At 53.0% G+C, this 24,093-nt stretch overlaps 1 protein-coding gene across 2 annotated transcripts in view; it reads left to right on the top strand.

Annotated features, from left to right (window-relative positions):
• Positions 1-24,093, top strand: part of cwc25 (CWC25 spliceosome associated protein) — a 51,501-nt gene that overhangs the window by 15,436 nt on the left and 11,972 nt on the right. Inside the window, exons 2-8 of one of the 2 annotated variants that reach the window (XM_087977765.1) lie at positions 11,196-11,368; positions 13,754-13,990; positions 15,880-15,949; positions 17,779-17,882; positions 18,449-18,518; positions 20,819-21,033; positions 22,025-22,114. In XM_087977765.1, coding sequence (XP_087833891.1) covers positions 11,196-11,368; positions 13,754-13,990; positions 15,880-15,949; positions 17,779-17,882; positions 18,449-18,518; positions 20,819-21,033; positions 22,025-22,114 — 959 coding nt within the window. The remainder of the gene's footprint in view (positions 1-11,195; positions 11,369-13,753; positions 13,991-15,879; positions 15,950-17,778; positions 17,883-18,448; positions 18,519-20,818; positions 21,034-22,024; positions 22,115-24,093) is intronic. The other variant, XM_087977766.1, reaches the window with a different exon arrangement.

The following is a 24,093-nucleotide window of genomic DNA, read 5'->3' as shown; positions in this document are numbered from 1 at the left end:
GTGTGCGTGTGGTGGGGGAGGGGTGTGCGTGGGGGGGGAGGGGTGTGTGTGGGGGGGTGGGGTGTGTGTGGGGGGGGAGGGGTGTGTGTGGGGGGGGAGGGGTGTGTGTGGGGGGGGAGGGGTGTGTGTGGGGGGGGAGGGGTGTGTGTGGGGGGGGAGGGGTGTGTGTGGGGGGGGAGGGGTGTGTGTGGGGGGGGAGGGGTGTGTGGGGGGGGAGGGGTGTGTGGGGGGGGAGGGGTGTGTGTGGGGGGGAGGGGTGTGTGTGGGGGGGAGGGGTGTGTGTGGGGGGGGAGGGGTGTGTGTGGGGGGGGAGGGGTGTGTGGGGGGGGGAGGGGTGTGTGGGGGGGGGAGGTGTGTGTGTGGGGGGGAGGTGTGTGTGTGGGGGGGAGGGGTGTGTGTGTGTGGGGGGGAGGTGTGTGTGGGGGGGAGGTGTGTGTGGGGGGGAGGTGTGTGTGGGGGGGGGAGGGGTGTGCGTTGGCAGGGGGAGGGGTGTGTGTGTGTGGGGGAGTGGTGTGTGTGTGTGGGGGGAGGGGTGTGTGTGGGGGGCGGAGGGGTGTGCGTGGGCAGGGGAGGGGTGTGCGTGGGCAGGGGAGGGGTGTGCGTGGGCAGGGGAGGGGTGTGCGTGTGGGGGGGAGGGGTGTGCGTGGGGGGGGAGGGGTGTGTGTGGGGGGGGAGGGGTGTGTTGGGGGGGGAGGTGTGTGTGTGTGGGGGGGAGGTGTGTGTGGGGGGGAGGTGTGTGTGGGGGGGGGAGGTGTGTGTGGGGGGGGGAGGTGTGTGTGGGGGGGGGAGGTGTGTGTGGGGGGGGGGGGAGGTGTGTGGGGGGGGGAGGGGTGTGTGGGGGGGGGGAGGGGTGTGTGTGGGGGGGAGGGGTGTGTGTGGGGGGAGGGGTGTGTGTGTGTGGGGGGGAGGTGTGTGTGGGGGGGAGGTGTGTGTGGGGGGGAGGTGTGTGTGGGGGGAGGAGGGGTGTGCGTTGGCAGGGGGAGGGGTGTGTGTGTGTGGGGGAGGGGTGTGTGTGTGTGGGGGGAGGGGTGTGTGTGTGTGTGTGGGGGGAGGGGTGTGTGTGGGGGGCGGAGGGGTGTGCGTGGGCAGGGGAGGGGTGTGCGTGGGCAGGGGAGGGGTGTGCGTGGGCAGGGGAGGGGTGTGCGTGTGGGGGGGGAGGGGTGTGTGTGGGGGGGGAGGGGTGTGTGTGGGGGGGGGGGTGTGTGTGGGGGGGAGTGGTGTGTGGGGGGGGGGAGGGGTGTGTGTGGGGGGGAGGTGTGTGTGGGGGGAGGAGGGGTGTGCGTTGGCAGGGGGAGGGGTGTGTGTGTGTGGGGGAGGGGTGTGTGTGTGGGGGGAGGGGTGTGTGTGTGTGTGGGGGGAGGGGTGTGTTTGGGGGGCGGAGGGGTGTGCGTGGGCAGGGGAGGGGTGTGCGTGGGCAGGGGAGGGGTGTGCGTGTGGGGGGGGAGGGGTGTGTGTGGGGGGGGTGTGTGTGTGGGGGGGAGTGGTGTGTGGGGGGGGAGGGGTGTGTGTGGGGGGGGAGGGGTGTGTGTGGGGGGGAGGGGTGTGTGTGGGGGGGGAGGGGTGTGTGTGGGGGGGGAGGGGTGTGTGTGGGGGGGAGGGGTGTGTGTGGGGGGGAGGGGTGTGTGTGGGGGGGGAGGGGTGTGTGTGGGGGGGAGGGGTGTGTGTGGGGGGGGGTGTGTGTGGGGGGGGAGGGGTGTGTGTGGAGGGGAGGGGTGTGTGTGGGGGGGGAGGGGTGTGTGTGGGGGGGAGGTGTGTGTGAGGGGGAGGTGTGTGTGAGGGGGGGAGGGGTGTGTGGGGGGGTGAGGGGTGTGTGGGGGGGTGAGGGGTGTGTGGGGGGGGAGGGGTGTGTGGGGGGGGAGGGGTGTGTGGGGGGGGAGGGGTGTGTGGGGGGGGAGGGGTGTGTGGGGGGGGAGGGGTGTGTGGGGGGTGGGAGGGGTGTGTGTGGGGGGGGGAGGGGTGTGTGTGTGGGGGGGGGAGGTGTGTGGGGGGGGGAGGGGTGTGCGTGGGCAGGGGGAGGGGTGTGCGTGGGCAGGGGGAGGGGTGTGCGTGGGCAGGGGGAGGGGTGTGCGTGGGCAGGGGGAGGGGTGTGTGTGTGGGGGGGGGAGGGGTGTGTGTGTGTTGGGGAGGGGTGTGTGTGTGTGGGGGAGGGGTGTGTGTGTGGGGGAGGGGTGTGGGGGGGGGTGTGTGTGGGGGGAGGGGTGTGTGTGGGGGGGAGGGGTGTGGGTGGGGGGGAGGGGTGTGTGTGGGGAGGGTGTGTGTGTGGGGGGGGTGTGTGTGTGTGTGGGGGGGAGGGGTGTGTGTGTGGGGGGGAGGGGTGTGTGTGTGGGGGGGAGGGGTGTGTGTGTGGGGGGGAGGGGTGTGTGTGTGGGGGGGAGGGGTGTGTGTGTGGGGGGGAGGGGGGGAGGGGTGTGTGGGGGGGGGAGGGGTGTGTGTGTAGGGGGGAGGGGTGTGTGTGGGGGGGGAGGGGTGTGTGTGTGGGGGGGAGGGGGGGAGGGGTGTGTGTGGGGGGGAGGGGTGTGTGTGGGGGGGGAGGGGTGTGTGTGGGGGGGGGGAGGGGTGTGTGTGTGGGGGGGGGGGAGGGGTGTGTGTGTGGGGGGGAGGGGGGGAGGGGTGTGTGTGGGGGGGGGAGGGGTGTGTGTGTGGGGGGGGGGGAGGGGTGTGTGTGTGTGGGGGGGGGGAGGGGTGTGTGTGTGTGGGGGGGGGGGAGGGGTGTGTGTGTGTGGGGGGGGGGAGGGGTGTGTGTGTGTGTGGGTGGGGGGGAGGGGTGTGTGTGTGTGTGGGTGGGGGGGAGGGGTGTGTGTGTGTGTGGGGGGGGGAGGGGTGTGTGTGTGGGTGGGAGGGGTGTGTGTGTGGGGGGAGGGGTGTGTGTGTGTGGGGGGGGAGGGGTGTGTGTGTGTGTGTGTGGGGGGGAGGTGTGTGTGTGTGTGTGTGGGGGGGAGGGGTGTGTGTGTGTGTGTGGGGGGGAGGGGTGTGTGTGTGTGTGGGGGAGGGGGTGTGTGTGTGTGTGGGGGAGGGGGTGTGTGTGTGTGGGGGGGGAGGGGTGTGTGTGTGTGGGGGGGAGGGGTGTGTGTGTGTGGGGGGGGAGGGTGTGGGGGGGGCGGGTGTGGGGGGGAGGGGCGGGTGTGGGGGGGAGGGGCGTGTGTGTGTGGGGGGAGGGGCGTGTGTGGGGGGAGGGGTGTGTGTGGGGGGGGAGGGGTGTGTGTGGGGGGGGAGGGGTGTGTGTGGGGGGGGAGGGGTGTGTGTGTGGGGGGGAGGGGTGTGTGTGTGGGGGGGAGGGGTGTGTGTGGGGGGGGGAGGGGTGTGTGTGTGTGGGGGCGGATGGGTGTGTGTGTGGGGGCGGAGGGGTGTGTGTGTGTGGGTGGGGGGGAGGGGTGTGTGTGTGTGGGTGGGGGGGAGGGGTGTGTGTGTGTGGGTGGGGGGGAGGGGTGTGTGTGTGGGTGGGGGGGAGGGGTGTGTGTGTGTGGGTGGGGGGGAGGGGTGTGTGGGTGGGGGGGAGGGGTGTGTGGGTGGGGGGGAGGGGTGTGTGTGTGTGGGGGGGGGAGGGGTGTGTGTGTGGGGGGAGGGGTGTGTGTGTGTGTGGGGGGGAGGGGTGTGTGTGTGTGTGGGGGGGAGGGGTGTGTGTGTGTGTGGGGGGGAGGGGTGTGTGTGTGTGTGGGGGGGGAGGGGTGTGTGTGTGTGGGGGGGGGAGGGGTGTGTGTGTGTGGGGGGGGGGGGGGGTGTGTGTGGGGGGGGGGGAGGGGTGTGTGTGGGGGGGGGGGAGGGGTGTGTGTGGGGGGGGGGGAGGGGTGTGTGTGTGGGGGGGGGAGGGGTGTGTGTGTGTGTGGGGGGGGAGGGGTGTGTGTGTGTGGGGGGGGAGGGTGTGTGTGTGTGGGGGGGGAGGGGTGTGTGTGTGGGGGGGGGGGGAGGGGTGTGTGTGGGGGGGGGGGGAGGGGTGTGTGTGTGGGGGGGGAGGGGTGTGTGTGTGTGGGGGGGAGGGGTGTGTGTGTGTGGGGGGGGAGGGTGTGGGGGGGAGGGGCGGGTGTGGGGGGGAGGGGCGGGTGTGGGGGGGAGGGGCGTGTGTGTGTGGGGGGAGGGGCGTGTTTGGGGAGTGGGGTGTGGGAGGGGGGTGGGATGTGGGAGGGGGGAGGGGTGTGTGTGGGGGGGAGGGGTGTGTGTGGGGGGGAGGGGTGTGTGTGTGGGGGGGGTGTGTGTGTGGGGGGGAGGGGTGTGTGTGTGGGGGGGAGGGGTGTGTGTGGGGGGGGAGGGGTGTGTGTGGGGGGGGAGGGGTGTGTGTGGGAGGGAGGGGTGTGGGGGGGGGAGGGGTGTGTGTGGGGGGGGGAGGGGTGTGTGTGGGGGGGGCGGGGTGTGTGTGTGGGGGGGGCGGGGTGTGTGTGTGGGGGGGGGAGGGGTGTGTGTGTGGGGGGGAGGGGTGTGTGGGGGGCGGAGGGGTGTGCGTGGGCAGGGGGAGGGGTGTGCGTGTGGAGGGGGGAGGGGTGTGCGTGTGGGGGGGGGAGGGGTGTGCGTGTGGGGGGGGAGGGGGCTGCGTGTGTGGGGAGGAGGGGTGTGCGTGGGGTGGGGAGGGGTGTGCGTGTGGGGGATGAGGGGTGTGCGTGTGGGGGGGGAGGGGTGTGCGTGTGGGGGGGGTGTGCGTGTGGGGGGGGGGTGTGCGTGTGGGGGGAGGGGGGGGTGTGTGTGGGGGGGGAGGGGGGGTGTGTGTGATGTGGGGGAGGGGGGGTGTGTGTGTTTGTGTGGGGGGAGGGGTGTGTGTGTGTGGGGGGGGAGGGGTGTGTGTGTGTGTGGGGGGAGAGGGGTGTGTGTGGGGGGAGGGGTGTGTGTGTGTGTGGGGGGGAGGGGTGTGTGTGTTAGGTGGGGAGGGGTGTGTGTGGGTGGGGGGGAGGGGTGTGTGTGTGTGGGGGGGGAGGTGTGTGTGTGTGGGGGGGGAGGGGTGTGTGTGTGTGGGGGGGGAGGGGTGTGTGTGTGGGGGGGAGGGGTGTGTGTGTGGGTGGGAGGGGTGTGTGTGTGGGTGGGAGGGGTGTGTGTGTGGGGGGAGGGGTGTGTGTGTGGGGGGGAGGTGTGTGTGTGTGGGGGGGGGGTGTGGGGGGAGGGGCGGGTGTGGGGGGGAGGGGCGTGTGTGTGTGGGGGGAGGGGCGTGTGTGTGTGGGAGGAGGGGCGTGTGTGGGTGGGGGGAGGGGCGTGTGTGGGTGGGGGGAGGGGCGTGTGTGTGTGGGAGGAGGGGCGTGTGTGTGTGTGGGGGGAGGGGCGTGTGGGGTTGGGGGGAGGGGCGTGTGTGGGGTGTGGGAGGGGGGTGGGGTGTGGGAGTGGGGGTGGGGTGTGTGTGTGGGGGGGGTGGGGTGTGTGTGTGTGTGGGGGTGATGTGTGTGTGTGGGGGGAGGGGTGTGTGTGTGTGTGTGGGGGGAGGGGTGTGTGTGTGTGTGTGGGGGGGAGGGTGTGTGTGTGTGTGTGGGGGGGGAGGGGTGTGTGTGTGTGGGGGGGAGGGGTGTGTGTGTGTGTGGGGGGGAGGGGTGTGTGTGTGTGGGGGGGGAGGGTGTGGGGGGGGCGCGTGTGGGGGGGAGGGGCGGGTGTGGGGGGGAGGGGCGTGTGTGTGTGGGGTGGGAGGGGTGTGTGGGGGTGGGAGGGGTGTGTGGGGGGGGGAGGGGGTGTGTGTGGGGGGGGAGGGGGTGTGTGTGTGGGGGGGGAGGGGTGTGTGGGGGGGTGAGGGTGTGTGTGTGTGTGGGGGGGGAGGGGTGTGTGGGGGGGTGAGGGTGTGTGTGTGTGTGTGGGGGGAGGGGTGTGTGTGTGTGTGTGTGGGGGAGGGTGTGTGTGTGTGTGGGGGGGGGGAGGGGTGTGTGTGTGGGGGGGGAGGGGTGTGTGTGTGTGGGGGGGAGGGGTGTGTGTGTGTGTGGGGGGGAGGGGTGTGTGTGTGTGGGGGGGGAGGGTGTGGGGGGGGCGCGTGTGGGGGGGAGGGGCGGGTGTGGGGGGGAGGGGCGGGTGTGGGGGGGAGGGGCGTGTGTGTGTGGGGGGGGGGGGGTGTGTGGGGGGGGAGGGGGTGTGTGTGGGGGGGGAGGGGGTGTGTGTGTGGGGGGGGAGGGGTGTGTGGGGGGGTGAGGGTGTGTGTGTGTGGGGGGGGGGAGGGTGTGTGTGTGTGGGGGGGGGAGGGTGTGTGTGTGTGGGGGGGGGAGGGTGTGTGTGTGTGGGGGGGGGAGGGTGTGTGTGTGTGGGGGGGGAGGGTGTGTGTGTGTGGGGGGGGAGGGTGTGTGTGTGTGGGGGGGAGGGGTGTGTGTGGGGGGGGAGGGGTGTGTGTGGGGGGGGAGGGGTGTGTGTGGGGGGGGAGGGGTGTGTGTGGGGGGTTGAGGGGGGGTGTGTGGGGGCTGGAGGGGTGTGTGTGTGTGGGGGGGGACGGGTGTGTGTGTGGGGGGGGAGAGGGGTGTGTGTGGGGGGGGAGAGGGATGTGTGTGGGGGGAGGGGTGTGTGTGTGTGGGGGGAGGGGTGTGTGTGTGGGGGGAGGGGTGTGTGTGGGGGGAGGGGTGTGTGTGTGTGGGGGGAGGGGTGTGTGTGTGTGGGGGGAGGGGTGTGTGTGTGTGGGGGGAGGGGTGTGTGTGGGGGGGGGGTGTGTGTGTGGGGGGGGTGTGTGTGTGGGGGGGGTGTGTGTGTGGGGGGGGGTGTGTGTGTGGGGGGGGGTGTGTGTGTGGGGGGAGGGGTGTGTGTGTGGGGGGAGGGGTGTGTGTGTGGGGGGAGGGGTGTGTGTGTGTGGGGGGGAGGGGTGTGTGTGTGTGGGGAGCAGGGGTGTGTGTGGGCAGGGGAGGGGTGTGCGTGTGGGGGGGGAGGGGTGTGCGTGTGGGGGGGGGTGGTGTGTGCGTGTGGGGGGAGGGATGTGTGTGGGGGGAGGGATGTGTGTGGGGGGAGGGATGTGTGTGGGGGGGAGGGGTGTGTGTGTGTGGGGCGAGGGATGTGTGTGGGTGTGGGGGAGGGGTGTGTGTGTGGGGGGGGAGGGGGGTGTGTGTGTGGGGGGGAGGGGTGTGTGTGGGGGGGGAGGGGGTGTGTGTGGGGGGGGGAGGGTGTGTGTGTGTGGGGGGGGAGGGTGTGTGTGTGTGGGGGGGGAGGGTGTGTGTGTGTGGGGGGGGAGGGTGTGTGTGTGTGTGGGGGGGAGGGGTGTGTGGGGGGGAGGGGTGTGTGGGGGGGGAGGTGTGTGTGGGGGGGGAGGGTGTGTGTGTGTGGGGGGGGAGGGTGTGTGTGTGTGGGGGGGGAGGGTGTGTGTGTGTGGGGGGGGGAGGGGTGTATGTGGGGGGTTGAGGGGTGGTGTGTGTGGGGGCTGGAGGGGTGTGTGTGTGTGGGGGGGAGGGGTGTGTGTGTGGGGGGGAGGGGTGTGTGTGTCGGGGGGGAGGGGTGTGTGTGTGGGGGGGGAGGGGTGTGTGTGTGGGGGGGGAGAGGGATGTGTGTGGGGGGGGAGAGGGATGTGTGTGGGGGGGGAGAGGGATGTGTGTGTGGCGGGGAGAGGTGTGTGTGTGGGGGGAGGGGTGTGTGTGTGTGGGGGGAGGGGTGTGTGTGTGTGGGGGGAGGGGTGTGTGTGTGTGGGGGGAGGGGTGTGTGTGTGTGGGGGGAGGGGTGTGTGTGTGTGTGGGGGGAGGGGTGTGTGTGTGCGGGGAGCAGGGGTGTGTGTGGGCAGGGGAGGGGTGTGTGGGGTGGGGAGGGGTGTGCGTGTGGGGGGGGAGGGGTGTGCGTGTGGGGTGGGAGGGGTGTGCGTGTGGGGGGGGAGGGGTGTGCGTGTGGGGGGGGAAGGGGTGTGCGTGTGGGGGGGGGAAGGGGTGTGCGTGTGGGGGGGAGGTTTGTGCGTGTGGGGGGGGGAGGGTTGTGCGTGTGGGGGGGGAGGGGTGTGCGTGTGGGGGGGGGAGGGTTGTGCGTGGGGGGGGGGAGGGTTGTGCGTGTGGGGGGGGAGGGTTGTGCGTGTGGGGGGGTGTTGTGCGTGTGGGGGGGGAGGTTTGTGCGTGTGGGGGGGGGAGGTTTGTGCGTGTGGGGGGGGGAGGTTTGTGCGTGTGGGGGGGGGAGGTTTGTGCGTGTGGGGGGGGGAGGTTTGTGCGTGTAGGGGGGGACGGGTGTGCGTGTGGGGGGGGAGGGGTGTGCGTGTGGGGGGGGGAGGGGTGTGCGTGTGGGGGGGAGGGTGTGCGTGTGGGGGGGGAGGCGTGTGGGGGGGAGGGGTGTGCGTGTGGGGGGGGAGGGGTGTGGGGCGGAGGGGTGTGCGTGTGGGGGCGGAGGGGTGTGCGTGTGGGGGTGGAGGCGTGTGTGTGTGTGGGGGGGAGGGGTGTGTGTGTGTGGGGCGGAAGGGTGTGTTTGTGTGGTGGGGGATTGGTGTGGGGGTGGGGCGTGTGTGTGTTGGGGGGGGACTGGAGTGTGGGGTTTGGGTGGAGGGAGCGTGTTGGGAGGGGAGTGAGTGGGGGTTGGGGAGAGGGAGCAAGTGTAGGAGGAGGGGTGTGTGGGGGGTTTGGGGCGGAGGTAGCGACGGCGGGGGGGAGTGGAGTGGGTATGGGTAGGGTTTGGGTGGGAGGTTATGAGTGTGGGGGGAGGGGTGTGTGGGGGCGTTGGGGGGAGGAGAGTGTGGGGGTTGGGTGGGAGGGAGCGAGTGTTGGAGGAAGGGGAGTGTGGGGGTTGGGGGGAGGGAGCGATGGGAGTGGGGGTTGGGAAGGGAGCAGGTTGGGGGGAGGTGAGTGGGGGTTGGGGAGAGGGAGTGAGTGTGGGGGTGGGGGGGAGGTGAGTGGGGGTTGGGGGGCGGGAGCGAGTGTGGGGGTGGAGGGGAGTGAGTGGGGGTTGGAGGGAGGCAGCGAGTGTAGGGGAGGGGTGTGTGGGGGGTATGGGGGGGAGGAAGCGAGTGTGGGGGGAGGGGCGTGTGTGGGGTTGGGGGGGAAGCGAGTGTGGGGGGAGGGGTGTGCCTGGGGTTTGGGGGGGAGGGGAGTGTGTGGGGTTTGGTGGGGAGGGAGCATGTTTGGGGTGAGGGGTGTGTGGGATGTGGGGGGAGGGAGCGAGTATGGAGTGGGGTGTGAGTGGGGGTTAGAGGGGGAGGGAGCGAGTATGGGGGGAGGGGTGTGAGTGGGGGTTAGAGGGGGAGGGAGCGAGTGTGAGGGGGAGGGGAGTGAGTGGGGGTTAGAGGGGGGAGGGTGCATGTGTCGGAGGGGAGGGGGGTATGTGGGGTTGGAGTGGAGTGGGGGGGAGGGGAGTGTGTGGTGGTTAGGGGGAGGGGAGTGAGGGGGTTAGAGGGGAGAGGGTGTGAGTGTGGGGGTTGGGGATTGAGTGGGGGTTAGAGGGGGGAGGGTGTGAGTGTGGCGGGGATGGGAGTGTATGGGGGTTGGGGGGGAGGGAGCAACTGTGGGGGGAGGGGAGTGAGTGGGTGTTAGAGGGGGAGGGAGCGAGTGTGAGGGGAGGGGAGTGAGTGAGGGTTAGGGGTCAGGGAGCGAGTGTTGGGGGCAGGGGAGTGAGTGGGGGTTGGGAGCTAGCGAGTGTGGGGGCGGGGGAGGGTAGTTTGTGTTGGGTAGGGGAGTGAGTGGGGGTTGGGGGGTGTGGGGTTTGGTGGGAAGGGAGCATGTTTGGGGTGGGGTGTGTGTGTGGGATGTGGGGGGAGGGAGCGAGTATGGAGTGAGGGGTGTGAGTGGGGGTTAGAGGGGGAGGGAGCGAGTATGGGGGGAGGGGTGTGAGTGGGGGTTAGAGGGGGAGGGAGCGAGTGTGAGGGGGAGGGGAGTTGGGGAAGGGAGGTGAGAGTTGGGGAATGGGTGAGGCAATGGGGAGGAGAGGGTGAAAGGGAGAGTGAGAAGGGTGAGGGAGTGAGCAGCTGAGGAAGAGTGTGTGGAGTGGGGGTGGGTGAGGGGTTTGAGGGGTCAGACGGGGTGGGGGAATGAGGATATTGGGGAGAGAGCACTGGGGGTGGATGAGGGTGAGGTGGGGGGTGGATGAGGGTGAGGAGGGGTGATGGATGAGGGTGAGGAGGGTGGGGAGTGTGGGGGTGGAGGGAGAGCGGTGGTGTTGGGGTGAGGGGAGAGAGGGGGAGGGGGTGGATGAGGGTGAGAGGCAGTGCCGATGTTGGGGGAGTGCAAGAGAGGGTGAAGAACAGTGAGTTTGGGGAAAGAAAGTGAAGGCTTTGGGAATGAAAGGGGTTTAATTTGATTTTTATTACTATCACATGTACTGAAGTGCAGTGAAATGTATAGTTTTGCATGTCAACCAGGCAAATCATACTTTATATAACTATGTCAGGGTAAGAGAATAGAAAGCAGAATATAGTGTTACAGGTGCAGAGAAAGACCAACTCTAACGTATGAGTTGTCTGTTCATAAGCCTGATAATAGCAGGGGAGAGCTGGTCTTCAATCTACTGGTACATGTTTTCAAACTTTTATATCTTCACCCTGACAGAAGAGCGTATAACTGGAGTGGGAGGTGACCTTGATTATATTGGCTACTTTGCCGAGGCAGCAGGAAGTATACTTAGAGTCGGTGTGGGAAAGAGGGTGAGGGGGTGCGGAAGAGAGTGGGGCAATGAAGCGGGTGGGGTGGAAAGAGAGAGTGAGTGAGGAAGGTTTGAGATAGGTAGGAAGGAGTGAGAGTGGAGAGGGAGAAAATGAAAGAGGAGTAAACAAGGGGAAGTAGCTAATGGGAAGAGGGTGATGATGATGGAAAGTGAGGAGGGGAGAGATATTGTTATGGGTAATCATCTAAGCACATAATCTATATTTCAGAGCTATTCTCACGGGGTTTTCCATTGCCCACAGAACTGTTTTTCAGTCTGAGGTCCCTCAAGCCTGTCTGGATGGACATTCATAGGGTCTACAGAACACAGTAACTGGAGTATGGGATTCAACCCTTCATGTCTTTTTCATCTTTGGATTACTGGTGGTCACTGATGTTGTTTACTGTTGTGACACTTTGGCATTTTACTGATAAAGCAAATTTATTCAATCTCAGAGCAGTTTGGAAGAATAAAGTATTCTTGGTATTGATCCCTTTCTTTGGGGAATAATCATTCAATATGAATGAAGAGAGTAATATTGGAGCAATACCTGGGAAGTGTCCAAGTGAGAACAAACCTCATATCTCTTTGAAAGAAAATCTAAAGCTCTGTGAAACAAATTGAGTTCTTCTCTCAGTTTAAACATTGGTCTTTTGCTTTTTGTTTGTATGACATCTTTGTTGCATGAAAGGAAACAAAGTTAAATTTCTTCTGCTTGCCACTTTCAGAATCTAAAGAAAAGTTGGCACCCGCAGACTTTGAAAAATGTTGAACGTGTATGGAAAGCAGAACAGAAACATGAAGCAGAAAAGAAAAAGATCGAGGAGCTCCAGAGGGAGCTTCGCGAGGAGCGAGCTCGAGAGGAGATGCAGCGCTATGCGGAGGATAGCGGTGCTCTTAAGTAAGTTGATGATGTGTTTGAGGTTTGAGAGGTCTGCAAAATAGGAAACAGGAGGAGTTCAAAACAAAAGAGCAATATTGGGCAAGATGTTAAACTCAAGCCCCATCTGCCTCTCTGGATGGATGCAGAGGATCCCTTGGGATCCCTTGGGATCCCTTGGGATCCCTTGGGATTCCTTGGGATTCCTTGGGATTCCTTTGGATTCCTTTAGATTGCAAAGAAGATCAATGAAATGCACTTTATAAATGCAAGTCTGTCTTTCAAATTTGCATAAAACATAGTATCTTAAAATAATTATCTACCTTGCAACTGTAACACCTGTTGAATCATAAACTCTTACAGCACAAGATGTCATTCTGCCTGTTGTACATGCACTGGACATTTGACAGTAACATTGCTTGGTCTCACCTTTTTCTCTGTACTCTATATATTTGTTAGCCTCATCTCTCATCCAATTCCCTTTTAAAACTATTTACGGAATTATCTTTCATGACCTATTCATGCAAAGGGTTCCAGATCCTAAGTGAAAGATATTCACCTTGGATCCCCTCTAGTGCTTGTTGTTCATACCTTTAAATCCATGACTTCTGATTGTCAATCTAATGGTCAGATAGAATTGTATTTCTCTGTTAAAAACATGTTGACATTTTGAAACTAATTGAGACCAATTCTGGTCGTCTCCTTATTGGAAAGATGTTGTAAAATTGAAAAGGTTCAGAAAAGATTTACAAGGATGTTGCCATGGTTGGAGGATTTGAGCTATAGAGAGAGACTGAACAGGCTGTGCTGTTTTCCCTGGAGCGCCGGAGGCTAAGGGGTGACCTGATAGAGGTTCACAAAATCATGAGGGGCAAGGATAGGATAAATAGACAAAGTTTCTTCTCTGGGGTGGTGGAGTCCAGTACTAGAGGGCATAGATTTAGGGTGAGAGGGGCAACTTTTTCACACAGAGGATGGTACGTGTATGGAATGAGCTGCCAGAGGAACTGATGGAGGCTAGTACGATTGCAACATTTAAAAGACATTTGGATGGGTATTAGAATAGGACGGGTTTGGAGGGATATGGGCCGGGTGCTGGCAGGTGGCACTAGGTTGGGTTTGGATATCTAGTCAGCATGGACGAATTGGACCGAAGGGTCTGTTTCCATGCTGTACATCTCTATGATCCTGTGATCTGCAGTTAAGTCCAAAAAAGATAAATCACTGCTTAGGCATCTGAAGGGTCCCATTAATCTGGAGTATTGTTTGCTATGCTCGAAAGTCTTTAGGAGAATATTAGGAGGTGAGGTTGCAAATTAGATTCGTTATAATTGGACCAAATACCATTGAAAAGGTAGGGATTCTCCTTTTGAGCAGAGAATGTTAAGAGGAGATTTGATCTAGATATCAAATATCATGAAATGTTTTGATAGATTAAGTAAGGCTAAGCTCTTTCCACTATCAGAATGATTGGTATCCAGAGTACAGATTTTTAAATTACATTCCAAAAGGAATCGTAGGATGAGGCGAAAGAACTGAGGAGGGGGTGATTAATTGGACAGCTCTTTCTTACAGGCATGATGAGCGGAATGGGGGGAAAAGTGAAGATGGTGATCTCACGATCATGTCATTGGACTAATATTTCAGAGGCCCAGGATCATGGTCTAAGGAAGCCAAAAGAACTGCAAATGCTGTAATTCAGAAAAGAAAACAAAAATTGCCAGAAAAACTCAGTAGATCTGGCAGCATCTATGGAGAAAAATCAGACAACATTTTGGGTTGAGTGATCCTTCCTCAGAATTGCAGGATCTGAAATGTTAACTCTGATTTCTCTCCAAAGATGCTGCCAGAACTGCTAAGCTTTTCCAGTAATTTATGTTTTTGTTATTAATGGTCTAGGGAAATGGATTCACATTCCACCATAGCAGCTGGTGTATTTTAAATTCAAATTAATAAATTTGTAGTATAAAGCTAGTCTCAGAAATGACCATGAAACTATCATCAGTTATTGTAAAACCCATCTGGTTCACAGATGTCCTTTTACGGAAGGAAATTTATCATCCTGATGTGGCTTTTGATCAACGTCAATATGGTTGGCTCTTAATTACCCCCTGAAATGGCTCAGCAAAACACTCAGTTTAAGGGCATTTAGGGATGGGCTACAGGTGCCGGGCTTGTAAGTGATGTCTATGTCCCATGAAAGCATAATAACCTCCTTTACAAATTCTGTGATCTTACCATTTTCGTTAATTTCAAGATTGAATTTATTTGTGTTTCCAGCATGGTACGGTGGAACAGTCCCTTGACATAAAGAAAGCTTCAAAAGCCCCCAGGAAACATACGGCTGTCTTTTCAATTTTCTTTGTGTTGCAAAATTGACATGATGTTGACTTTTGTTATCTGCAGGAAAAAGTCAGACAGGCTTGATTGGATGTATCAAGGGCCTGGCAGTATGGTGAACAAGGAGGAATACTTGCTGGGTAGACCCATTGACAAATATGCTACAGACAAGATGGTCGATGAAGAGTCTGGACCTTCTTCTGACACTGGGCTGCTGCCTGGCTCCATCTTTTCAGCAACGGGGTCTAACTCTGCATTGGATATGGCATCTAAAATACGGGAAGATCCACTCTTTATGATCAGGTAGGAGAAGTAGTTCAATACTCAACACATGTCAACTCAGCGATAAAACCTAAGATGTCAAGTGGTGGAATTGAAATATACAGATTGAGATGGTCCTGGCCCAAACTTACTGGACATGTTCATTCTGTGCTGTATTATCTAATCTCAGCTGACCGTTGCAGAACTGCAGTGGATAATGTCAACTTCTGTTTTTGTGGGGTGAGGTTAGAAAATTAAATCCTGAAGTTCACTGTGATGCAAAGAGATTTTCTCTCTTGACAAGTCCCTATGTATGGTACTGGGGATCAGTTGGAATGGACTTCATAACAACAACTTGCATTTAAAACGTGCTTTAACGTACAAAATATCCAAATGCACTGAGCGGGAGCCTTGCAAACAAAATTTGACATCAAACTACATAGAGATGCAGAGGCAGGTGACCAAAAGTGTAATCAAACAGAAAGAGTTTAAGAAGCATCTTTGAAGAGGAGAGAGATTGGGGATGGAATTCTAGAGCTTTGGGTGGCAAGAAGAGGAAGGCAGATTTCTTACCTGAATGGAGTCAAGTTAGATAAAGGGGCAGTACAAAGAGATCTGGGTGTTCTTGTACACCAGTCAATGAAGGCAAGCATGCAGGTACAGCAGGTATGAAGAAAGCTAATAGCATGCTGGCCTTCATAACAAGAGGGATTGAGTGTAGAAGCAAAGAGGTTCTTCTGCAGCTGTAAAGGGCCCTGGTGAGACCGCACCTGGAATATTGTGTGCAGTTCTGGTCTCCAAATTTGAGGAAAGACATTCTGGCTATTGAGGGAGTGCAACGTAGGTTCACGAGGTCAATTCCTGGAATGGTGGGACTATCTTATGTTGAAAGATTGGAGCGACTGGGCTTGTATACCCTTGAGTTTAGAAGACTGAGAGGGGATCTGATTGAGACGTATAAGATTATTAAAGGATTGGACACTCTTGAGGCAGGAAATATGTTTCCGCTGATTGGTGAGTCCCGAACCAGAGGACACAGCTTAAAAATAAGGGGTAGGCCATTTAGGACAGAGATGAGGAGAAACTACTTCACCCAGAGAGTGGTGGGTGTGTGGAATGCTCTGCCCCAGAAGGCAGTGGAGGCCCAGTCTCTGGACTCGTTTAAGAAAAAGTTGGATAGAGCTCTCAAGGATAGTGGAATCAAGGGTTATAGAGATAAGGCAGGAACAGGATACTGATTGAGGATGATCAGCCATGATCATAATGAATGGTGGTGCAGGCTCAAAGGTCAGAATGGCCTAATCCTGCACCTATTGTCTATTGTCTGGGCAGCAGAAAGGCACAGTCACTAACAATGGATCAGTTCTTATTACGGATACACAGGAATCCAGAATTTGAGGATGTCAGAGATGTTGCTCGGCATTTAGACTGGAGAAGATTCCAAAGGTAGGTGTGTAGTTGAAAACAAAAATGAAATGCTTGAAATTGACAATGAAGTAAACTCCTTAGTACTGTTCCTGGCTATTTCAGTAGGTGAGCTGCACATGAATTGAAGTTTGTCTTTTGGAGAGTATTGAGAGAAATGGTGGTAGAAAAGCTATTAGCTTTTAGCATGCTGCAAGATATGAGCAGGACGCATTTTCATGCCTGTTTTGGATTCTCGGTCTCACCTAATCAAGACTTCCTTCATAGAAGGGAAGGGAACATCTGCAGATGTCATGTCATCTACAGCATACATTTGTAGACCTCTTATGCGCGGAAGAGGATATCCTGTTCTTTCATTAGAATGTGTGGAGTTAGAGATGGACTGGGGAGTAGAGGTAAAAACTGAGGAATCCTGTAACTTCCAGATTAATCGCTTTAATCAGTTTATTTTGACTTAATTAACAGAAACTACTTGTATTGATTTCTTTATAAACTGACTCTTTCAGAAAACGTGAAGAAGAGAAAAAGAGAGAAGTTTTAACTAATCCCATGAAAATGAAAATGATCAGAGAGATAGTAAGTGTAACATATTCAGTCTAAACTTTTTTTCATCCTGTGTCCCTCCAGACTTACAACTGACCATTGCATGTATTTGATTTGATCACTTATGTGATTCTTTCCACAGGTAAATCATGAGCAATTATGTAGGATTTATTCATTTTGCCTCAAGCTGATTATAACAGCAACACAAATATAAATAAATACACACACCCTTAAATGATTAATGTGACTGAGCTGTGACGTGAATTATATTTTGATCAAAAGATGGAACTTTATTTACCAATGCATCTTTTCTTCAGGATCCCGGATCCTGGGTTGACTGTCTTCTCCCCTTTTCTGTTACATCCCTGTTCTTCTTGTCACTGTAACTTTAGCTTTCACAACTTTATGGGAATTGCTTTTTTCCAACCTGCAGAAGACTGTTTGACTAAAGCACAGGATCTGCAGCTGCCTTCCATTGAGACCCCATTTATACAATGCTTTAGTTTAGAGTTATCGTAGTTCTTTCTGTTTTGTCATTCTCAACAATGTATTTTATGTACTGCTGAGGAGAGGCCAACGGGTCTACTGAACAAATCCATATTTATTGTTCTGCTGGTCTCAACTTCAATTCTTGGTTCCTTCATCTATTCAATTCAAAACAGGTACTGTACAGGAGAACACGGAGTCTCCTCAAGTAAATTGAACTGATTTTCCATTTTTGAGAGGCAAGAAAAGGAAGGAACAAAGAAAAGTATTGTAGGTCACAATTTCTCAAAAAATTTGCTGTTTCTGAATACCTAAAAAGAAGAAAAACTAATCTCATCAAATCATGTTTTGTCTTCCTGGTGCTAGTGAACCACCTGCATACTTTAAGTTTTAATTTTAATATTGCAGCTGAGTCTTTAGATTGAATACAAACATGCGGAAATTGGGCAAACTATTTCCCAAAAAAAACAAATATTTACATTTGCATTTTATGCCACAAAGAGTGAAAAATTAGTTTTTGTTTGGTGTTGAGAACAGTTCTATAATTTGTTGAAAGTTATGACATTCTTCTGCATCTTTCTTTCACTTTTACTAGTTCCTGTGCTGATATTTTTACCCTTTGTGCCTTGAAAGTGTTGTAGTGCGATGGGTTTCCACTGCTGCTGCTTCCTTGCATTTTCCACAATGCCATTCTTTGGATGTGGATTTAGATATTGAAAGTGGGCATTCAGAGAGTGTATCTCAGATGGAGCTGAATCTTTGTTTATCTGATTCTCATCCTGTCAACTCAGCCATGTGGTGATCATGAGGGGGATCGCTGCATAGAACTGAGGTTGATTCTGGGATATTTCTGGTCACTTTGCTTGAATCTATGCAAGGTTGTGTTGAATGGCTGAGCAATTGGGATTTATTGTGTTAAATAAAATCTAATGCTTTTTATTCTTTTATTTAGTAAATCTGTAGCATGGGAGAAGCCGTTACAGTCTGTATTTACAATCAGGCAAAGACTTGTTTTTAGGCAAACCCTAACCAGGGCTTGTTACAAACATCTAATGCTCAAACAAATCCACAAGCCTGAACATGAACTGTTGAGATCATGGAGCACAAAAGATAGCTCTTTGTAAAAGATCTCCAGTTAATCCACCTCCTTTGACACATTTCCGTCAGTCCTACAAATCTTTTTTTTAAAAAAAGCCTCGTTTCTCATCAACCCGTTCAGAGATGTCATTGCACGCCGCTGAAGCAGGTGGGACTGAAACCTGGGTCCCCTGCCACAAAATCTCCGACAAATATTCTGTCTTTTTTTAAAAAAAATTTTAACCATTATCAAAGAAATTTGTTATAATAAAAATGTTTATGACTGATCTTCTTTAAAGCTACAAAAGAACCTGGATAAAACAGATAAAAAGAAAAAGGACAAGAAGAAGAAGCACAAAAAGCATCGACGATCCAGCTCAAGTGACAATGAACATCACAAAAAGTAAGGGATCAATGAATAAGGACTGTCCCAGCCATGCAATAATGGTCTTATTCTAAGCACCTTACTTTAGGTAGGCCATGCAAACTTTGTAGAGGTTATGAAAGTTGCTATAGTTGTTCCAGGGATGATGAATGATAGTTACATGGAGAAGTTTAAGGATATTCTTCTATGAGCAGAGATTATTGAATCGTAAACTACTCTGTTCAAGTGTACATGACAGAAATAGTTTCTATTGGCTAAAGGGTTGATTAACTAGACTTGAGGTGAATGGCAGAAGAACCAGAGGCAGCAAGAGAGAATCTTTCCCAGAATGAGCAGTGAGGGTTTGAAATGCAGAACTTAACCAGAGTGGTGAATACTGGTCCAAAGTTGTTAATTAGCTGAATTAATGAAGGTGCAAAAATTTGCAGAGTTATAGTTAAGTTCACAATAATCTGAGGTTGAGGCCCTGTTTTATTAGAAAACGTATTCCGAGCAACTTTGCATTGAAGTACAGGTATTGAAAAAAAGCTTTTCCTTCCTATAAGAAAAGTGATGCTTGCTTTGCTTTGTTAAATGTTTTGCAGAAAGCATGAAAAGTGTATCAATTCTTCATCCACGTCTGTTCCAAAGAAACTGCCTGGGTATGGCTTAAAGGTTTGTCTTCGTGGCTATTTCTGACTCTCTAATTTTTTTTGAGTGGATTGAGAGCACAAGTATTTAATGATGAAATGGTTCTCTTAATGTGACACTTGATGATTGTATTTTGTATTATAGCTTCTAGCAGAGGTTACTGATCACAACCACTTCAAATTTTAAGAATTTTGATCATCATTCTTTCATGATTGCAGCAAATTCAATTGACTGATTTTTTTTTTTCTCTGAGAGTCATGGCCAACATTTGTTGCCTGACTTTAATTTCACTCGGGCACTTAAATCATTGCAGAGGATCTGAAGTCACATACAGGCTAGTTGAGATAAGAATGGCAGATTTCCTCCCCTAAAGAGCATTCATGAACCAGATAAATTTTACAACAATTGACAATAGTATCATGGTCCCTGTTACTGAGACATGCTGCATAATCCAAATTTATCCATTGAATTTAAATTCCACTAGCTGTCATAGAATGATTTGAATTCGTGTCCTCAGAGTGTCAGACTGGACTTCTTGATGACTAATCTAGTGATGTTGGAACTGTGCAACAATCTTTGTATAACAGATCAAATCTCCTATGGAAAACAAGTGTCACAATCATTTCATTCCCTGACTTTTCTAATGAGGTTCCATCCACCACACTTTACTTTCTGCCTGGCTGACGCAACTCTGATTTAGGCTGACCAGGTCCCTAATGATTTTGAAATTGTACCTCTGTTCTGTCTCTTAGTCATAGAGATGTACAGCATGGAAACAGACCCTTTGGTCCAACCTGTCCATGCCAATCAGATATCCCAACCCAATCTAGTCCCACCTGCCAGCACCCGGCCCATATCCCTCCAAATCCTTTCAATTCACATACCCATCCAAATGCCTTTTAAATGTTGCAATTGTATTAGTCTCCACCATTTCCTCTGGCAGCTCATTCCATACACGTACCACCCTCTGCGTGAAAAAGTTGCCCCTTAGGTCTCTTTTATATCTTTCCCCTCTCACCCTAAACCTATCCCCTAAAGTTCTGGACTCCCCAACCCCAGGGAAAAAACTTTGCCTATTTATCCTATCCATGCCCCTCATAATTTTGTAAACCTCTACAAGGTCACCCCTCAGCCTCCAATACTCCAGGGAAAACAGCCCCAGCCTGGTCAGCCGCTCCCTGTAGCTCAGATCCTCCAACCCTGGCAACATCCTTGTAAATCTTTTCTGAACCCTTTCAAGTTTCACAACATCCTTCCGATAGGAAGGAGACCGGAATTGCACGCAATATTCCAACAGTGGCCTAACCGATGTCCTGTACAGCCGCAACATGACCTCCCAACTCCTGTACTCAATACTCTGACCAATAAAGGAAAGCATACCAAACGCCTTCTTCACTATCCTATCTACCTGCGACTCCACTTTCAAGGAGCTATGAACCTGCACTCAAAGGTCTCTTTGTTCAGCAACACTCCATAGGACCTTTCCATTAAGTGTATAAGTCCTGCTAAGATTTGCTTTCCCAAAATGCAGCACCTCGCATTTATCTGAATTAAACTCCATCTGCCACTTCTCAGTCCATTGGCCCATCCTGTTGTAATCTGAGGTAACGTTCTTCGCTGTCCACTACACCTCCAATTTTGGTGTCATCTGCAAACTTACTAACTGTACCTCTTATGCTCGCATCCAAATCATTTATGTAAATGACAAAAAGTAGAGGGCCTCTTGCTGAACAATCCCAGATAATTAAACTGCTGAAGAGGTAACCATATATTAAAAAAAAAAGCCCTGCAACCTTCACTCTTGAATCAAAAGGAAGTCATTCAGCCCATCAAGTCAATGCCAGCTCTCTTGAAGAGCTAATAAAAGCAGAAGTCGCTGGGAAAGCTCAGCAGGTCTGGCAGTATCTGTGAAGAGAAATCAAAGTTAACTTTATGGGTTTGGTGACCCGAGGGGCATGGATGGGCTAAATAGACAATCTTTTCTCTGACATGGGGGAGTCCAAAACTAGAGAGCATAGGTTTAAAGTGAGAGAAGAAAGATTTAAAAGGGGCCTAAGGGGCAACTGTTTCAAGCAGAGGGTGGTGTGTGTATGGAATTAGCTGCCAGAGGAAGTGATGGCTGGTACAATTACAACATTTAAAAGAGATTTTAGAAGGGATTTGGATAGGTAATGGGAAGCAGTAATCTTTCCCTTACTAGATAGCGTTTTCAATCTTGTCTTAACTTAGTGAACACATTCAGGAATCTGCTATATTTCATATTACTAATTTTTGGTGCTGAGATTATTTTTTCACCCCCTTCAGTCATCCTTTTTGCCATGCAGGTGAAAGATTCTCCCAGCATTATCCAGCAACAACATTCCTCATCTTCTGACCCAGCTAAAAGATCTCACAAGGCCAGACCCAGGTCACGGTCTGGGAGCCACCCCAGGACAGTCGTACATCAGTCTCATAAGGATGTCAGACGTGAAGATTCACGCCATAGAAGATCCAGATCGACATCTCAGTCACCACCTAAACGCTCGAAAATGCATTCACGGTGAGTAGATTATTTTATCCAATTAATTTTGTTTTCAATTATGTTACTTTTGCCTCTTCCTATCCAGGATTCATTCTGCAGTTTGTGGCTAGCTTGCCTTGAAGTCTCATTCTGCCAATTTTAAATCCGAGCAGTGAGTGCATGGTAGGCTATTAAATTGTAAAAGACAGAGTGCAGCCTGAAGCTGTCATCTTCTGTTAAGCATCTAAGTGTACAGTTTCTAAAACCTCGCTGATAATCAAGATGCAATTTCCTGTCCAGCCAGGCTGTGACTTGTAATACTCTTTGTAATTACCTATACCAAAACAACACAGCTCAGAAATTCACACTGGTGTTTTCTCCCATTACGAAAGAAAGAAAATACTGGTTACACTTTTACATAGCATCTTGCACAAGCTCTCGATGTCATGAGATACTTTACAGCAAATCTAGTCATTGTTTTAATGTAGGGAAAGCAGCAGCCATTTACATGCAGCAAGATTCCATGGATATAAATGTGAATAATGACCACATAATCATATTTGATGCATGTGATCTCTTGCATTCAGTTAGGTGTAGTGTGTGAAGGTGAATGTGTGAAAAGATGGCATGGGAAGTAATGCAACATCATATGACTACAAACAGCAACAAGCAGCATCACATGGTTAGTACTCGCCATGTTTAACGAAAATGTAAAGTTGCTGACTGTCCTACAATCTTTATCAACCTTACTCTTTGACGCAACCAAATTAGAATAGCAGACCTAGGTTTGGGGAATTTGATTTAAAATCTCGTCTGAAAAAAGGCACCTTTAACTGCATTACTATCTCGGGCTTGCACTGGAGCATTTGTGTTTAAGTCTCTGGAATGTAACAAACCCAAAGTCTTCTGCTTGAGTGGTGAGAGTGCATTACCTGCTCAATCACTGCTAACACTGTACACCATACTCTGCAAGAGGGAGTTATTGGAGGACCAATAGAGGCCACTTCTAATAAGGTTTTGTTTTTTGAAGGTATGATGACAAAGTTGGAAATGTTGAAGCTCAAAAGTCATACCTACCAAGAGGACAATACCACAGGAGGCCTTATTCCAATCAGTCAAGGTATTGAAATGAGAGTTTCATAAAGTTGGACAGGGAGGTTTAATTTAAAATAATTTCTCATGGTTCATAAATTAGAGGATTGTTGATCACTAGTAAACTGAGCATTTGAAATGGTGACAAAGAAGTAAATAGTATAAATTATCATTTAATTGATCTCACAAATGTGTCTCAAAGTAATAGGAAAACTCTGAAGTTGGTTGAGCTAAGCTGTTAACTAACAGCAGCAAATACAAGACTGTAAGGCAGCAACAGTTATAGTGGATACAGATTAACACAAACCCTCAGCGGTGTTAAGGGTACATGGGAGCAGCATTCAGATTCGCCCTGAACTCTTCCCAGAATGTCCTAGAAAATGGATGACAGAATCGACCAGTGGTGCAATGTTATCCCTGGATTGGAAAGAATCTCTGAGGAGCTGCTGCTCCAAGCATAGGCTAATTTTCTTCTGTGCTTTCATTGTGAACTTAGTTAGAGACAAATAAAACTGCAGATGCTGGAATTCAAAGTAGACAATCAGGAGGTTGAAAGAACACAGCAAGCCAGGCAGCATCAGGAGTTAGAGAAGTCCACCTGAAGTTGTCTGGCTTGCTGTGTTCTTCCAGCGTCCTGCTTGTTTACCTTTGTATTGAACGTATCAGCATGAAACTCAGGGAGAAACAACCTGTGATTGGAGAAGCAGCTACTGGGGTAAGAAAGAAAACTAAGTGAGCAAGTAGGTCACTGAGTTGCTGAGGCAGGGACATACTGACCGCTGAAGCTGGGGTACCTTTGTATGTGAAATGTTTTGCTGGAGAAACCAAGGTGGGAAGCTATCTGTGGGGATCATTGTCTTCTCTGGTAGGGTTGGAGAGAGCAAGAGGCTACAAGGGGACAGAGGGAAAGAAAGAGGCTGTAATGGGGATTGAGAAAGCAAGACTGCAAAGAGCTGGGGAGAAAAGTTGAGGCTTCAATAGGATGAGGGGAGTTGGGGTGCTGCAAGGGTGAGATGGGAGAATGAAGGGAGCCACAAGAGTCAGAGAGATATAGGCTACAAAAGAGAGAGAACAGTTTTAAACCTATCAACAAAGCAATATTCAGCTAACTCGGAACCAGCAACATCTCATATTGTTGAGATAATGAATTCCTAGCTTACAGCTGCATCAGTCAGGAACTACTATATGAGAAAAAATATCATGGGTTCTATTATAATTAATGCTGTATCAGTTGCTAAATTTAAATTTGTAATCAAAATTTTATAACTCCGATTTGAGATTTAGTAAATGGATATTAAAATCTGATTTAAAATCTTCCAGCTTTACATATATGTAATGAAGATGCATTAGTTGTTACAAGTCTGGAAGCTGTGTTTACAGTGATGGCTTTTTGTGTTTAGTGAGAATCAGTTGTTTTGGGAAAAAAGTTTTTGTTGCTAATAATGCTTGGTTTATGCCAATTTGTGCCTTGGCCCTACAAAGTACAAATGAAAGCAAGTTAGTTTTCTATTTGTTTCTATTCTTAGTTCATTTTTCACAATTTTCAAATGTTTTGTACACAAGTGTGTATTTTTCTTCTTAATATCTCTCTTGGGCAGTAGCCCTCTGAGAAACCTTTAAAATAATTTGGAATTTTAGCCTTGCTGAAAAATTCATGAGAGGAAAATGGCACACAAAATCTGCAAGCATTTGTTCCTTTGAGAAAGAGAGGTCAATATATTAACACAAGATTATAACAAGGAATGTTTTAAATGATTAATAATAGGAAGAGATAAAATTATCCTACTTCAAGCTAGTTGTTACTTTTACTAAAATGTTTTCAAGCAGTTGTTGTCAAAATACTTGTATAATAAATAGTGAGGGAGGAATTTGTTACTTTCATTGGACTCTAACTGGTAGCAAGTATCCTATTCTCACTCGTCTAGTTAAATCCCCAATGTAACCAACCCCATTTACCTGGAACTGTAAGACTGAAACTCATTTGGTAAGTTAAAACCTGCATCTGCT

Source organism: Chiloscyllium plagiosum, unplaced genomic scaffold, assembly GCF_037043375.1.
Source record: "Chiloscyllium plagiosum isolate Xiang-an unplaced genomic scaffold, Cpla_swu_hap1 HiC_scaffold_32, whole genome shotgun sequence".
NCBI lineage: Eukaryota > Metazoa > Chordata > Chondrichthyes > Orectolobiformes > Hemiscylliidae > Chiloscyllium > Chiloscyllium plagiosum.
Note: the sequence above shows the minus strand (reverse complement) of the source record. Positions and strands in the feature narration are given on the sequence as shown.